At 45.6% G+C, this 16,455-nt stretch overlaps 1 protein-coding gene across 1 annotated transcript; it reads left to right on the top strand.

Moving 5' to 3' along the window:
- The first annotated feature begins 1,931 nt into the window (after positions 1 to 1,931).
- LOC138821475 (vacuolar protein sorting-associated protein 72 homolog) lies at positions 1,932 to 16,432 on the top strand. Its single transcript, XM_070013733.1, has 6 exons — positions 1,932 to 2,126; positions 8,513 to 8,665; positions 8,824 to 8,938; positions 10,414 to 10,590; positions 14,459 to 14,603; positions 15,847 to 16,432. Exons 1-6 carry the CDS (start codon positions 2,010 to 2,012, stop codon positions 16,232 to 16,234), a joined length of 1,095 nt encoding a protein of 364 aa, XP_069869834.1. The 5' UTR covers positions 1,932 to 2,009; the 3' UTR covers positions 16,235 to 16,432.
- Positions 16,433 to 16,455: the final 23 nt, after the last annotated feature.

The raw sequence follows: 16,455 nt of genomic DNA, 5'->3' as shown, positions 1-16,455 counted from the left end.
GTAGCTTCTTCTGCTTTATATGAGAAAATTTTGAAATAGTTACCCTTTATTTGTATGATTGTTGCAAGGAACACAAATAATTTTGGGGTAACTTTCCTGACTTTCCCTATTGGATGCTGAGGGAAAGAAAGCCCAGAACACACAGGATTGAAGCATATGTGTTTATAAAATGGGGTTTATGCATCTAGGCAAGCACTCTACCACTAAGCCACATTTCCAGCTGAAGCCATTTGTAAGGGTGATCTGTATCCCTTGAAATCTTTCACACTAGTGAAAAATTACAGCAACTTAGATTTCTAATTGAGTTTAGAGTTGAAATTTGAAAATGTAAGGTAGAACAATACAGTGTTATGTAGTTAGGATATCAGCAGATACCATTTTGATTGATACTTTATTTAGTTTTTGTTGGTCATGGGGCCTGAACTCTGGACCTGGGCACTGTCCCTTGCTCTTCTGTCAAGGCTAGCATTGTACATTTGAGCCACAGTGCCATATCACTTCCAGCTTTTTCTGCTTATGTGGTGCTGAGGAATCGAACCCAGAGCCTCAGGCATGCAAGGCAAGCCCTCTACCACTGAGCCTCCTTCCCAGCCCTTACTAAACACTTTTAAGCAGTTTACAAGAATAATATCTTAGCTAAGCACTGGTGGCTCATGCCTGTAATACTAGCTACTCAAGAGGCTGAGATTTGAGGATCACACCTCAAAGCCAGCCAGGGCAGAAAGTCCGTGAGACTCTTATTTCCAAGTAACCACTAGAAAACCCTAAGTGGCACTGTAGTTCAAGTGGTAGCTCACGAGCCTTGAGTAAAAGAGCTCAGGGACAGCACCAAGGGCCTGAGTTCAAGCTCCACAACTGACAAAAAATTATTATATCTTAGTCTTCAACAACCCGAAAAAGGTAAATAATATTAGTTTCATGTTACAAAAATAGTGAGTTTAGAGAAATAAAACTATTTCACCTAAGTCTTACACTTAGAAAACCAAACTGTCATTCAAACTCGGGTCTGGTTGGCTCTAAAGCTGTGTACAAACCACAATTTTATGCTTTCTGCTTATCTTGTACATGATTGGGAGTCACTAAACACTTTTTTTTGGGGGGGGGGGTCTGGGGCCTGAACTCTGGACCTGGGCACTGTCCCTCAGCTCTTCAGCTCAAGGCTAGCCCTCTACCACTTGAGCCACAGCGCCACTTCCGGCTTTTTTCTTTTTGCTTATGTAGTGCTGGGGAATCGAACCCAGGGCCTCAGGCATGCAAGGCAAGCGCTCTACCACTGAGCCACCTTCCCAGCCTCACTAAACAGTTTTGAAGACAGAAGTGACAAAGGGCTGGATTTTTAGAAAAGTTCCCATTAGCACAGTGAAAAACAGATTGGCACAGAAGGAAACTGAGTGTTTGTAGATATATGTATATTTTTTCTTTTGTTTTATGTACGTATGTATGTATGTATGTATGTATGTATGTATGTATGTATGTATGTATGTATGTATGTATTTTTTGTCGGTCGTGAGTCCTGAACTCTTGGGCCTGGTCAGAGTCCCTCAGATCTTCAGCTCAAGGCTAGCGCTCTACTACTTGAGCCCCAGCACCCCTTACTACTTTTTCTGCTTATGTGGTGCTGAGGAATCCAACCAGGGCCTCATGCATGCAAAACAAGCAATCTACCACTGAGCCACCTTCTCAGGCCTGTTTTATTTTATTATTTTATTTTGACTCTTAAATTCTAGTTAGGGTGATACGAGTCGTGGTGTCAGAACAGATTCATCAACCAGCTAGGTGGGAAAGTCATCTCAGCCTCTTCACAAGAGTGGGCGGGGCCGAAAAAATAAAGTTAAGGGGCGGGACTAGGAGCTTCTCGACGCTCTGCTGCTTTTGCCTGTAGATGCCGGGCTTCCTCTGGGCGTTCCCCCACCTCCCGCCCTGCGCAGGTAATAGTGTCGAGCGCCGAGCCCCAAGAATCGAGCTGGGTGAGGGGCGGCGGAGTGGCGGCGCAGCCTCGGTAGGCGAACATGAGTTTGGCCGGGGGCCGCGCCCCCCGGAAGACGGCTGGGAACCGGCTCTCCGGGCTCCTGGAGGCGGAGGAGGAAGATGAATTCTATCAGACGACTTATGGGGGTTTCACCGAGGCAAGAGCCGGGACCAGGGAGAGGGAAAGGAGGAAGCGGAGTTGTTCAGGGAACAGCCTGCAGACAAAGAAGAAGGGGGGCGGGGAGGAGAGGCGCAGGGAGCTGACACCAGGGCCGGGGGCGACGCGGGGGAAGGCTGCAGTGGGGTCCTAGGAGGGGGAGCCCTGGCCGGGCTGGGTGGGGGGATGTCAGGGGTGGAGAGACCCCCAGAAGGCCCCTCCGTGCGGTAGAGACCCACTTGGGGCGCCTGTAGTCTCTGCCGCCGCACTTGGTTCTGCGCACGGAGTCAGTCTCTGGGTCCTCGGCCGGGTTATTCGCCCCCAGCGTGGGAAGGACCCCCTCCAAGAAGTGGAGGAGCTCCCACAGCTCACTTCCTTTTATCAGCGTTCAAATCTCAGCGTGAATATTCTCTTTTTTTTTTTTTTGGTCGGTCGTGGGGCTTGAACTCTGGGCCTGGGCGCTGTCCCTCAGCTCTTCAGCTCAAGGCGAGTGCTCTACCACTTTAGCTACAGAGCCACTTCCGGTTTTCTGGTGGTTTATTGGAGATAGGAGTCTCAGTTTTTCCTGCCCCCGGGCTGGCTTTGATCCGTGATCCTCAGATCTCAGCTTCCTGAGTAGCTAGGATTACAGGCGAGAGCCACCAGCGCCCGGCTTCAGCGTGAATATTTTCTTAGGTAATCGTTAGTTCTTTGTTTATTTTCTTCAAAGAATACGTTTTCGGCTATTAGATTTGGTTTGCCTCTCTGCACTTACTTTCCTTTTGGATTGTAAACTCCCTATCAGCGTAGTCTGTACAGCATTATAGGTCCAAAGCCTAGGCCAGTATTTGGATTAGGATGACACTTAACTAAAATTATATTGATTCAATCTATCTTATTTTGTTTTGAGACAGGATCTCTATGTAGCCCAGGCTGACCAGACCTCAAACTCTCCATCCTCTCACATCAGCCTCCCAAATGCTGAGATTACACACAGATACCACCATACCCAACTCTACCCATTCATTCATTCATTCATTCATTCATTCATTCGTTTGTTTCTTTTAAACTAGTACTGGAGCTTGAGCTCAAGGCTAGCGCTCAACCACTCGATTGAGTCATAGCTCCACTTCTGGTTTTTTGGTGGTTATGGGCACTGTCCCTGAACTTCTTTTGCTCAAGACTAGTGTTCTACCACTTGAGCTACAACACCACTTCCAGCTTTTTTCTGTTTATGTGGTAGTTAGAAATCGAACCCAGGGCTTCATGAATGCAAGCACTCTACTACTAAGCCACATTCCCAGCCCCTCCATTCACTTTTAATATCTCTGATATCTGAGAGCATGCTTTGGGTGATAAGTTGTTGTAGACAGTATTACAAACACTGTTTTGGGATTAGGGATACAGCTCAGTGATACAGCACATGCTTAGTATGCCTGAGATGCCCAGTGGGGCAACTGTCGGGGTTCACAGTCAATTAAGCTGTTGTAGTATAAGGTCTAAAGCAAGAGGTAAGCACAGTACTATGGGAACATATGAGAACCTAGGCAGATACTGTGTAAGCTGAGGACTGTGAAAAGTAGGTCTCTGCTGGATGAAGAATAGCAGGAAGTGGGGCTTAGTAGTAGAGTGCTTGCCTCACATGCATGAGGTCCTGGGTTCGATTCCTCAGCACCACATAAACAGAAAAAGCTGGAAGTGGTGCTGTGGCTCTAGTGGTAGAGTGTTACACTTGAACTGAATTGCTGAGGGACAGCACCCAGGTCCAGAGTTCAAGCCCCATGACCAAAAAAAGAAAAGGATTAGCAGGAAGTGAAAGGTCAGTTCCTAGAAATGGTGGAAAGAGTGTATAAAGGGCACTGATATCCTGATGTGGCCAATTCTCTAGGGCCTTGTGAGCTTTCTTTTTCCTTTCTTTTCTTCTTTTCTCTCTTCTCTCTTCTCTTCCTCTTTCTTCCTTTCTATTTGTTTTTCTTTTCTTTCCTTCTTTCTTGTACAGCACTTGAACTCAGTGCCTCATGCCCTCATGTTCTTGCTTGGTTTCTTCTGCTCAAGGCAAGCACTTGAGCCATACCTCCACTTGTGGATTTTACTGGTTAATTGGAGATAAGAAGCTCATGGGCATACCTGAACTGGCTATGAATTGGTCAGTGTTTAGGGGTGTAGATCAGTAATAGAGCACTTGTCTAGCATACCTGAACATCTGTGCTGTCCCCAGCATCATTACCAAAGAGAAAAAAAATTACATAACCAGTAGGATTTAAACAAAATTAAGAAAATAGAACCCACAATCATTACTTAACATCGCCCTAATCAACTAGTTTAAAATAGAACTTTCTCATCCTTCAATGCTCATTTTCCTATTCCTGTCGTTTTATGAGTTGTTATTTAATATGTACTGTTTGTGCTTCCAAAAAGGATTTAAGGAGGCTTACAATATAAACAAAAAGTAAGAACAGTAAAAATAGAGATAGATCAGAAGCACTTGCACCAGAAGCCTGTGGGAAAGTGGTAATAACAATTGATATTAAATTTAGCTGTGAGTCTCCTAGCAATCAAACAGTGTGTGTGTATGTGTGTGTGTGCATGTGCACACGAGTGCGTGCAAGACCTGGGGCTTGAGCTCAGGGCCTGGGCACTGTCCCTGATCTTTTTGCTCAAGGCTAGTTCTCTACCACTGGGCCACAGTTCTACTTCCAGCTTTTTCTGAGTTGTTTATTAGAGGTAAGAGTCTCAGTGATTTTCCTTCCCAGGCTGACTTCAAACCTAGATCCTCAAATGTCGGCCTCCTGAATAGCTAGAATTGCAGGCATGAGTCACTGGTGCCCACCTTCTTTGGCATTAAATCATAGGGAAAATATATCATATCTTTATATAAAATATACCTAAAGTAAGCAAGTGTATGGTAGATGATATGAAAACTTTCTCTCTCTTTTTTTTTTTTTTTTTGGGGGGGGGTCTGGTCCTGGGGCCTGAACTCTGGCCTGGGCGCTGTCCCTCAGCTCTTCAGCTCAAGGCTAGCGCTTTACCACTTGAGCTACAGCGCCACTTCCAGCTTTTTTCTTTTTGCTTATGTGGTACTGAGGAATTGAACCCAGGGCCTCAGGCGTGTAAGGCAAGCGCTCTACCACTGAGCCACCTTCCCAGCCCATGAAAACATTCTCTTACCTAGTCATGTCAATTAAATTCATAATTTTGTGAAAGTATTTCAATTGGACATTAAGCTAATGGAAAGTTGATCTATGATCCTCTGATGTGGCTTAGTACCAGATTAGACTTGAGGAGATTAGTGTGTTCTCTGTCTGTCTTGTACAAACATCAGTTGGGAGAAAATGATGGTCATCAGTGTGGATTTGAATTCTAGCTGGGTTGGAGTGTCAGCCATCTGTACTTGTTTGGGCAGCCTGTATACTAAGATTAGTCCAGTAGTCTATATCATTATTAAAGGTAGAACCACATGTTGAAAGTGCTACCCAGCCCAGGTGACTCCATTTCCCTCAAGTGATTCCCTTACCCTTTTCAATATGTCTGCCATTCTAGCCTTTACCTTTATTGCTTCAGGTCTGCATGGTACTTCAGATTCTCTACTTCAGCCCAACTAACTTCCTTAGCTTTCTGAAAAATCCTTCATACATATCTCCAATAGCTCCCATTACTCAAATACTTTTTTGTAGCAGCACACTGAAGAGTTCTCTCAGGAATTTTACCTCAACAAAGTATTAATTGCTGGAATAGTAAGGGGAAGGGACGTTTCCTTCCTTCATTTTTTAATTTTTTCTGTTTGTGCACATGTGCCAGTACAGGGGCTTAAACTCAGGGCCTGGACACTATCCCTGAGCTGCTTTTGCTTAAGGCTAGCACTCTACCACTTGAGGCACAGCCCTGCTTCCAGCTTTTTTAGTAGTTGACTGGAGATAAGAGTTTTAAGAGCTGGGCTCAGATGGCTCATGCCTGTAATCCTAGCTACTCAGGAGGCTGACATCTGAGGATTGCAATTTGAAGCTAACCCATGCAGCAAAGTCCGTGAGGCTCATATTTCCAATAAATTACTCAGAAAAAGCCAGACGTGGCATTGTGGCTCAAGTGATAGAGTGCTAGCCTTGAGCCAAAGCTCAGGGACAGACAGCATCCTGGCCCAGATTTCAAACTCCAGGACCAGCAAGAAAAAAAAAAAAGAATCTCACATACTTTCCTGCCCAGACTTCTGACTCTCAGATGTCAGCCTCCTGAAGTCTAGCTGGGATTACAGGTATGAGCCATCAGCACCTGGCCTGCAGGCTTGCCTGCCTGCTTGTTTCCTGCCTTTTTTTTGCCGATCCTGGGACTTGAACTAAGGGCCTGGGTGCTATCTCTGAGCTCTTTCATTCAAGACTAACACTCTAGCATTTTGAGCCACAGCTCTACTTCCAGTTTTCTGGTGGTTAATTGGAGATAAGAGTCTCATAGATTTTCTTGCCTAAGCTGGGTTTGAACTGTGATCCTCACATCTTAGCCTCCTGAGTAGCTAGGATTACAGATGTCAGCTACTGATGGCTGGCTTTTTTTTCTTCCTTCTTTCCTTCCTTCCTTCCTTCCCTTCTTTCCTTCCTTCCTCTCTTTCTGTGGTAGTAATATTACGTATTGAACTCAAGGACTCATATATATATATATTTTTTTGGGGGGGGGTTCATCATGGGGCCTCTGAACTTTGGGCCTGGGCACTGTCCCTCAGCTCTTTAGCTCAAGACTAACGCTCTGCCACTTGAGCCACAGCACCACTTCTGGTTTTTTTCATGGAGTTTCCTGCCTGGGCTGGCTTTGAACTTCGATCCTCAGATCTCAGCCTCCTGAGTAGCCAGGATTACAGGCATGAGCCACCAGCGCCTGGCTGAGACCCTTTTTCAAAAATTAAAAAGGAAGAAAATTTTCTAGGCCTACAGGAAAATCACATCTAAGAAAGTACTTCTTGGCAGAGATAAAGTTGCTTTACTTGGCTTTAAATCCTTTTGTCATAAACATAATTCCTGTTTTTCTATCCACCTGTAATTTTCTCTTAGCTGTTTAAATATTCCCAATGTTTTGAACCATGGCTATAGCCCTAATCATCCACTAGAGTCTAAATCAGGTCTCAAACTACAGCCCATGTCTTAGGCCCACTATCTGTTTTAGTCTAGCCCTGCTCAAAGGAAATTTCCCATTGGGCACTACTGGCTTACATCTGTAATCCTAGCTCCTCAGGAGACTGAAATCTAAGGTTCCTAGTTCAAAGCCAGCTTAGGCAGACTAAGAATCTTGGTAGGGACTCTTTATCTCTAATTAATCATCAAAACAACAAAAACAAGTGGAGTGAAGGCTTAAGTGATAGAGTGCTAGCTTTGAGTGAGAAAGCTAAAAGGCAGTGCCCTGAGTTCAAGCCCCAGTACTACCCCACCACCTAGAAAAGGAAGTTTCCCAACATCTGATGTAAAGAAGCAAAGTCCAAAGTTTATACCAGCCTCCTTTGATCTCCTGCATATATTGCTTTTTATTCAGACTTCTGTGGCACTTAGGTTTGAACATTTGGGCATTCAAACCTTCAAGGTTGAGGATTTGGGCGTTTGTCCATTTAAGTCATGTTTCCAGCCCTCCTGAGTAGCTAGGATTACAGGTGTAAGCCACTGGTGCCCAGCTCAGCCTTACTTTTTTTTTTTTGGGGGGGGGGGCTTGAACTCTGGACCAGGGAACTGTTCCTGAGCTCTTCAGCTTAAGGTGAGTGCTCTACCACTTGAACCACAGCTCTACTTCTGGTTTTCTGGTGGTTAATTGGAGATAAGAGTCTCATGGACTTTCCTTCATGGGCTGGCTTTGAATGTGATCCTCAGATCTCAGCCTCCGGAGTAGCTAGGATTACAGGTGAGCCACCGGCCCCTGGCTTCAGCCTTACTTTTTTGCTGGTTATTTTGGAGATAGAGTCTAGTGAACTTTTCTGCCCAGGCTGGCTCTAGAATAATGTCCTGTAGAGAATCTATAGGACCTCTACCTCCTGGAATCTACCTCCTGAGTAGCTAGGAATAAGGGATGAGCCACTGGTGTCCAACTTAAAACTTCTTTTTATGATGATATCCTGTGAACCCCTTGAAGTAAGACCAGACCATATCCTTTTGTTCCCCAGTAAACAATACAGAGTGCTATAGATAAAACACAGTGAAGGCTGGAAGAGAGTGATGCTGAAACCAAAGGCTACCAACCAAAAAATCTTTGCCTGAGAAAAGCAGAGGGCTAAGCTGAAAAGGAAAATGGGGCAGCACTTCAGGAAAGTTAAGGAATTCTGTTCCTCCTGAAGGGACATTAAGAACTTGATAGCTACTGGGTACCTGGTTCAAGCCCCATGACCAACAACAACAAAAAGAACTCCATGGCCAATCAGTTCTCATCTCCCTGTGTCCTCAGGAATCTGGAGATGATGAGTATCAAGGGGATCAGTCAGACACAGAGGATGAAGTGGACTCTGACTTTGACATCGATGAAGGAGATGAACCATCCAGTGATGGAGAAGCAGAAGAGCCCAGAAGGAAGCGCCGAATAGTCACCAAAGCCTATAAGGTACAGGAGTAATCCTGGATTCATGGGGCTTCCTAACTCCGCGCCCGTCTCTTTATCAGGTTCCAGTAGTCCTCATAACAGTCCCATTTCCTACAGTTAGTTTTTCTCTAATACCTTCATCTCTGCCTAAACTTAATCTGGTTCTAATCTATTCCCAGGAGCCTCTAAAAAGCCTGAGGCCTCGAAAGGTCAGCACCCCAGCTGGTAGCTCCCAGAAGGCCCGAGAAGAGAAGGCTCTGCTGCCACTAGAACTACAGGATGATGGCTCTGACAGTGAGTAGAGAAGTTTGGGTTCACATGAAAATCTTGGAATGTGATAATGAATTACTTTATAAATGTTAAATTTACTAAAGTTGATAACTACACTGTGTCATGAAAGGAAAACCCTTAAGAAGTATGCACTGAAGTGTGCAATTTAACTGGCACCATTCAGAAAAAAACATACAGAATGAAGTAGAACAAAATATGAATACAGTCAAAGTCTCTATGGATGTTGTTGGTACTACTCTTGCAGTGATTTTTATAAATTTGAAATTATAAATAATTTAACCAGGTACTAGTGACTCATACTTGTAATTCTAGCTACTCAGGAGGCTGAGGTCTGAGGACTGCAGTTCAAAATAAGCCTGGACAGAAAAGTTCATAAGACCCTATTTCCAACTAAGTAGCAAAAAATGCTGGATTAGAGATGTGGCTCAACTAGTAGAGCACCAGCCATAAGGGAAAAATTCTAAGTGAGAGCAGTCAAAAACAGCAAGAGGGCCTGAGTTCTAGTTCCAGTAGCAGCTTGTGTGTGCACACGTGCACATGTGCGCGCACACACACTCACACACACACATTTTAATAGGTACATGCCTTTAATCCCAGGAAGCTGAGTTTGAGGAATCCTAAGAACCTGTTGTTTTTTAAAAAAAACAACCTGGGGCCTGGGAAGGTGGCTCAGTGGTAGAGTGCTTGCCTTGGATGCCTGAGGCCCTGGGTTTGATTCCGTAGCACCACATAAGCAGAAAAAAAATGGAAGTGGTGCTGTGGCTCAAAATGCTAGAGCACTAGCCTTGAGCTGAAGAGCTGAGGGACAGCGCCCAGGCCCAGAGTTCAGGCCCCATGACGACCAAACCCGCCCCCCCCCCCAAAAAAAAAAACCCAGGGTAAACAAAGAATAGATGAGTGGGTGTGAATTCAAAGTTTTCTTCACTGCTGGATGCCAGTGGCTCATGCCTGTAATCCTAGGTCCTCAGGAGGCTGAGAATTTAGGATCCTGGCTTGAGGCCACACTGGGCAGAAAAGTCCCTGTGAAATTCTTATATCCAATAAACTACTCAAAAAAGCTGAAACCTTGGAAGTGGTGCTGTGGCTCAAGCGGTAGAGTGCTCGCCTTGAGCTGAAGAGCTGAGGGACAGTGCCCAAGCCCAGAGTTCAAGCCCCACGACCACCACCAACAAAAAACTATCAAAAAAGCTGAAACCAAGCGCTGGTGGCTCATGCCTATAATCCTAGCTACTCAGGAGGCTGAGATCTAAGGATCAGGGTTCAAAGCCAGCCCTGGCAGGAAAGTCTGTGAGACTCTTATCTCTAATAAACCACCTGAAAACAGGAAGAGGTGCTGTGGCTCAAGTGGTAGAGCGCTTGCCTTGAGCACAAAGAGGCTCAAGGACAGTGCCTGGCCCTGAGCTCAAGCTCCAGGACCAACAACAACCAAAATAAATAAATAAATAAATACAATTTCTTCCTATTTGGTTTTGTTTCAGGTCGGAAATCCATGCGTCAGTCCACAGCTGAGCATACACGACAAACGTTCCTTCGGGTACAGGAGAGGCAAGGCCAGTCCCGACGACGAAAGGGGCCTCATTTTGAGCGACCACTGACCCAGGAAGAGCTACTCAGGGAGGCTAAGATCACAGAAGAGCTCAATTTACGTTCACTGGGTCAGTCTGCGGCTTAGGGAAAAATGGGTAGAGATAATGAAGAGCATGAGGAAACTGTGAAACCTGGAGGATTGGAGAAATGGAGATGGGGACAAAATAATCAAAAGAAGGAAATGAAGACAGTAGGTGATAAGCAAGGGTCCATTGTGTGAGAACTCTGAAGAATAGTTATATTGGGGGTTTTGGTATAAAATAATAAAGCTAGCCGGGCGCTGGTGGCTCACGCCTGTAATCCTAGCTACTCAGGAGGCTGAGATCTGAGGATCACGGTTCAAAGCCAGCCCGGGCAGGAGAGACCGTGAGACTCCTATCTCCAATAAACCACCAGAAAACCAGAAGTGGCGCTGTGGCTCAAGTGGTAGAGTGCTCGCCTTGAGCTGAAGAGCTGAGGGACAGCACCCAAGCCCAGAGTTCAAGCCCCATGACCGACAAAAAAAAAAAAAAAGAAAAAAAAATAATAATAAAGCTGGGCGCCAATAGCTCATTCCTGTAATCATAGCTACTCATGAGGCTGAGCTCTCAGGATCAGGGATCAGAGCCAACCCTGGCAGAGACTCTTTTTTTTTTTTTTTTTTGTCGGTCGTGGGGCTTGAACTCTGGGCCTGGGCTCTGTCCCTCAGCTCTTCAGCTCAAGGCGAGTGCTCTACCACTTGAGCTACAGCGCCACTTCCGGTTTTCTGGTGGTTTATTGGAGATAGGAGTCTCACGGTCTCTCCTGCCCGGGCTGGCTTTGAACCGCGATCCTCAGATCTCAGCCTCCTGAGTAGCTAGGATTACAGGCGTGAGCCACCAGCACCCGGCAACTGGCAGAGACTCTTATCTCCAGTGAGCCACCAAAAAACCAGAAGTGGTACTGTGGCTCAAAGTGGTAGAGTACTAGCGTTGAGCAAAAAAGAGCTCACGGACTGCCTAGGCCCTGAGTTCAAGCCCCATGACTGACAAAAACAAAAACAAAAAAACAATACAGAACTGATTTAAAACCCTAGTGCTATTTACTTAAAGCCAAATGGGTGAAACTCTGCATCTTGCTTTCTTATCACATGATAATTAGAAGAGTGAGGCCAGGGGCCAGGGGCTCACACCTGTAAACCTTAGAAGTCTGAGGTCTAAGGTCAGTTTGAAGCTAGTCCAAGTAGAAAAGTCTTATCTCCAGTTGGCCACCAAAATGGCAAAATGGAGACATAGCTTAAGTGGTAAAATGCCAGCAGAAAAAAAGCCAAGCAACAGTACAAGGCCTTGAGCTCAAGTCCCAGTACCTACATTAAAAAAAAAGAGAGAGGGGCTGGGGGTTTAGCCCAGCGGAAGGGCGCCCGCCTGGCGTGCCCAAGGCCCTGGGTTCGGTTCTCAGCCCTAGTTTAAAAAAAAAAAAAAGAGAGAAAGTAAGAAGACATGGAAGTACACACCTGTAATATCACAAGTTCAGGACCAGTCTGAGCCACAGAGTGAGATCTTGCCTCAAAAGAAAGAAAGACCAGGCGCTGGTGGTTCACGCCTGTAATCCTAGCTACCTAGGAGGCTGAGATCTGAGAATAATGGTTGAAACCAGCCCAGGCAGGAACGTCCCTAACACTTACTTCCAATTAACCACCAAAGAGCTGGAAGTAGAGCTGTGGCTCAAGTGGTAGAGTGCTAGTCTTGGTGCACAAAAGCTCAGGGCAGCACCCAAGGCTCTGACTTCAAGCCCCATTCCCAGAACAAAAACACCTTTCAATATATGTGCTATTGGGTATATAATCCTGCAATTTATTATATAAAAGCACGTCACAGCTATGACCTTTGTGGAATGTGAGAGAATGAGCAGCCTCCAGAGGGCCACAGGGAAAGCTGTAGCCTTGGATGACCAGGTTCCTAGTAAGGCAAGCTGCATACAGAATGCTGTGTAAGGAGCTTGAAGATACAGATAGGTGAGGTGACTAATTATAGAGCAAGGAGTTCCACAGGGTACAGGCAAGAAGAAGGTTAGAAGGTTGGCTCAAAGGAAAGATAGTAGTAGTATTAGTCAGAATCCAAGTTCCAAAGAGTTTCAGTCACTAAAAGGGTTTCCAGAGGACAACAGTTAGACTTTAGAGGATTATGTTTGTATTATCTATGTACAAGGAAGACATAGTAGCCAGCACCAGTGGCTCATGCCTGTAATCCTAGATCAGGAGGATGAGATCCAGGAAAGTCTTCAAGGTTCCATCTCAAAATAAGCAACAAAAGGTCAAGCTGGAGGCATGGCTCAAGTGGTAGAGCACTAGGCATGAGTAAGCAATCCAAAAAGAGTGTAAGTCACTGAGTTCAAACACAGGGACTGGCAGAAAAAAAAAGCCAGACACAAAAATTTAGACTTCATTTTGAGGAAAGGGGCCAGGAATAATTTGATTTAGTAACAAATACTTATTGAGTGCCCAGAATGTATATGATGATGCACGATCCTAATAATGAGCCACAGTCTCTGCCTTGAGATAGATAGATAGATAGATAGATAGATAGATAGATAGATAGATAGATAGATAGATAGATATGCAATATAGTGTGACATGGTTCAGGCAGGTAATGTATAGAGTAGCCACAGGGATTAAGGTGACTTGAAAAGGAATGTCTTGCAGGGCACTGATGGCTCATGCCTGTAATCCTAGCTACTCAGGAGGCTGAGATCTGAGGATCATGGTTTGAAGCCAGCCCAGGCAGAGAAGTCCCCACGAGACTCTTTTTTTTTTTTTTTTTTTTTTGGGTCCGGTCGTGGGGCCTGAACTCTGGGCCTGCGCGCTGTCCCTCAGCTCTTCAGCTCAAGGCTAGCACTCTACCACTTGCGCCACAGCGCCCCTTCCGGCTTTTTTCTTATGTGGTGCTGAGGAATCGAACCCAGGGCCTTGAGTATGCAAGGCAAGTGCTCTACCACTGAGCCACCTTCCCAGCCCCCCACGAGACTCTTATCTCCAGTTAACCACTCAAAAACTGGAAATGGAGCTGTGGCTCAAAGTGGTAGAGCCCTAGCCTTGAACAAAGTTGCTCAGGGACCGTGCTCAGGCCCTGAGTTCAAGCCCTATGATGGACAAAAAAAAAACAGTGGGGCTGGGAAGGTGGCTCAGTAGTAGAGTGCTTGCCTTGCATGCATGAGGCCCTGGGTTCGATTCCTCAGCACCACATAAGCAGAAAAAGCCAGAAGTGGCGCTGTGGCTCAAGTGGTAGAGTGCTAGCCTTGAGCTGAAGCCAGAGCTCAGGCCCCATGACTGGCAAAAAAAACAACAACAATAACAACAGTATACACATCAAACACTTGAGTGGTCTGGCTTGCCATAAACTGTGGTAAACACAGTTTTAACAGAAGGGTAGTAGAAAAGACAAAGGGGCAGCATAATTGAGTGGGTGACAAAATCATGTGGTATGAGGAATGGTTCTGTGGAATGGGTGCTGAGCCTGGAGAGGTCTTGATGGAAACGTGGTACCCATTTCAACTACTTGAAGGACAGTAATAAGCCAGATTAGACTGGTGCCCTTTATGGCTTTAAAAGATGAAACTGCTCACTGGGAATTGCATTTCAGCTGAAAATAGGAAAGGACTCTTAATGATGTAATGGGCTGTTTTGGCTAGAAGCAGGTTGACCCAGGGCAGTTGTAGAGCAGATTTTGTTTTCTGGGAAAATAAACAGACTCCTTATCACAGTTCTTATTCCAATTCTGCATGAGTAAGGCCCCAAATGTATTTGAGAAAGGAGAATGGAGATGATGTCAGGAGGGGTAAGCAGAGCGCTCAGGAAGCAGGGAGTACTAGAGTACCTTAGAACTTCCACCATTGCCTTGTAGTAGATGGGAAGCCAGGAAGAAAATTTGGACCAGAGTGTGAGAAAAAGAGAAACTAATTATCTTCTTATTGTCCCTAAAGAGACATATGAGAGGCTGGAGGCTGACAAGAAGAAACAGGTTCATAAGAAACGGAAGTGTCCCGGGCCCATAATCACCTATCATTCCGTGACAGTGCCACTGGTTGGGGAGCCAGGCCCCAAAGAAGAGAATGTGGATGTAGAGGGGTGAGTCAGTCATCAACTGTGTCGTCTTGATTAAATTTCACTGGCTTTCCTCACAGCTCTCTCATATTTCTCAGATTCTGTCCTCTTTTCAGTACCTTATTTTTCTCTTTACTTCTCTCCTATTTTCGTGTGTGTGTGTGTGTGTGTTTGCATGCATGCACATGTACTTCACCAATGCTCATGCTTGTGTGTGTGTGTGTGTGTGTGTGTTTGCATGCATGCACATGTACTTCACCAATGCTCATGCTTGAACTCCAGAACTTGAGCTGTCCATTAACTGTTTTGTTCATGACTATTGCTCTCTACTGGTTGAGCCACATCTCCTATTCTGGCTTTTTACTGAATTACTGGATAATTGGACATAAGATCTTGTCTCTAGGATTTGTCTGTCTGGGCTGGCTTTGAACCCTGTTCTTCAGATCTCAGTCTTCTGAGTAGTCAAAATGATGAACATGAGCAACTGGCATCCAGCTACTGGTTTTACTTTTTTTTTTTTTTTTTTTTTTGGTTATGGGACTTGAATTCAGGGCTTACTTGCTGCCTCTTTGTGCTCAAGGCTAGTACTGTACCCCTTGAGCCACAGCACTACTTCCTACTTTATTTTATTTTATTTTTTTGTCTTGTCCGTCGTGGGGCTTGCACTCTGGGCCTGGGCGCTGTCCCTCAGCTCTTCAATTCAAGGCTAGCGCTCTACCACTTGAGCCATAGCACCCACTTCCAGCTTTTTCTGTTTATGTGGTGCTGAGGAATCGAACCCAGGGCCTCATGCATGCAAGGCAAGTGCTCTACCACTGAGCCACCTTCCCAGCCCTCCTACTTTCTTTCTTTCTTTTTTATTTTTTTATTTTTTTGGTCGGTCATGGGGCTTGAACTCTGGGCTTGGGCGCTGTCCCTCAGCTCTTCAGCTTAAGGCAAGCGCTGTACTGCATGAGCCACACCACCACTTCCGGTTTTTTAGTGGTTATTGGAGATAAGAGTCTCATGGATTTTCCTGCCTGGGATGGCTTTGAACCGTGATCCTCAGATCTCAGCCTCCTGAGTAGCTAGGATTACAGGCATGAGCCACTGGCGCCTGGCTTCCTACTTTATTTATTAACCTCATTTCTTCCCCTCATTTATACCATTTAGTAGGTTATCTAAGGATATCCTCACTAGTCTACATCCTTTCTCTTTCTTCAGCTCTGATTTCTTTCTCTATCCATTGCCTTCTCTTTAGCTCTTTGTGTTTGTCTTTTGCCCTCAGACTTGATCCAGCTCCTTCAGCTTCTACATTGACTCCTCATGCTGGGAGTGGACCTGTCATCCCTCCTGCTCGCTGCTCACGTACCTTCATCACATTCAGTGATGATGCAACATTTGAAGAATGGTTCCCCCAAGGGCGACCCCCAAAGGTCCCAGTTCGGGAGGTTTGCCCAGTGACCCACCGTCCAGCCCTATACCGGGACCCTGTAACAGATATACCCTATGCCACTGCTCGAGCCTTCAAGATCATCCGTGAAGCTTACAAGAAGTATATCACTGCCCATGGACTACCTCCCACTGCCTCGGCCCTGGGCCCTGGCCCCCCTCCTCCTGAGCCCCTCTCTGGCTCTGGGCCCCGAGCCTTACGTCAGAAAATCGTCATCAAATGAACAGATGTCTAGTCCCTAGAAACCTCTTCCAGCCCTAACCTGGGGCTCTTGACTTTTCTCCTTCCTTTCCCTTTCTTTGTTTTTTCCCTTTGTCATCTCTGATAACTTGCTCAGTCCTCTTCTGTATTTCTTTTCCCACCTTTCCTCTAGTTCTTTCTGGTTTTGTTGTTTTTTAATCTAATAAAACAGAAAGATTTATTTTTGTCTGATGTCTAATCTAG

The sequence above is a fragment of the Dipodomys merriami genome, unplaced genomic scaffold (assembly GCF_024711535.1).
Source record: "Dipodomys merriami isolate MVZ:Mamm:240054 unplaced genomic scaffold, mDipMer1.0.p SCAF_92, whole genome shotgun sequence".
Lineage (NCBI taxonomy): Eukaryota > Metazoa > Chordata > Mammalia > Rodentia > Heteromyidae > Dipodomys > Dipodomys merriami.
Note: the sequence above shows the minus strand (reverse complement) of the source record. Positions and strands in the feature narration are given on the sequence as shown.

Bases quoted from the DNA above. Each gene is read 5' to 3' on its own strand.
- LOC138821475 (XM_070013733.1), top strand. From the start codon at position 2,010: ATGAGTTTGGCCGGGGGCCGCGCCCCCCGGAAGACGGCTGGGAACCGG. The intron at 2,127-8,512 runs GCAAGAGCCGGG...CTGTGTCCTCAG, and splicing joins CTTATGGGGGTTTCACCGAG to GAATCTGGAGATGATGAGTA. The intron at 8,939-10,413 runs GTGAGTAGAGAA...GTTTTGTTTCAG, and splicing joins ACAGGATGATGGCTCTGACA to GTCGGAAATCCATGCGTCAG.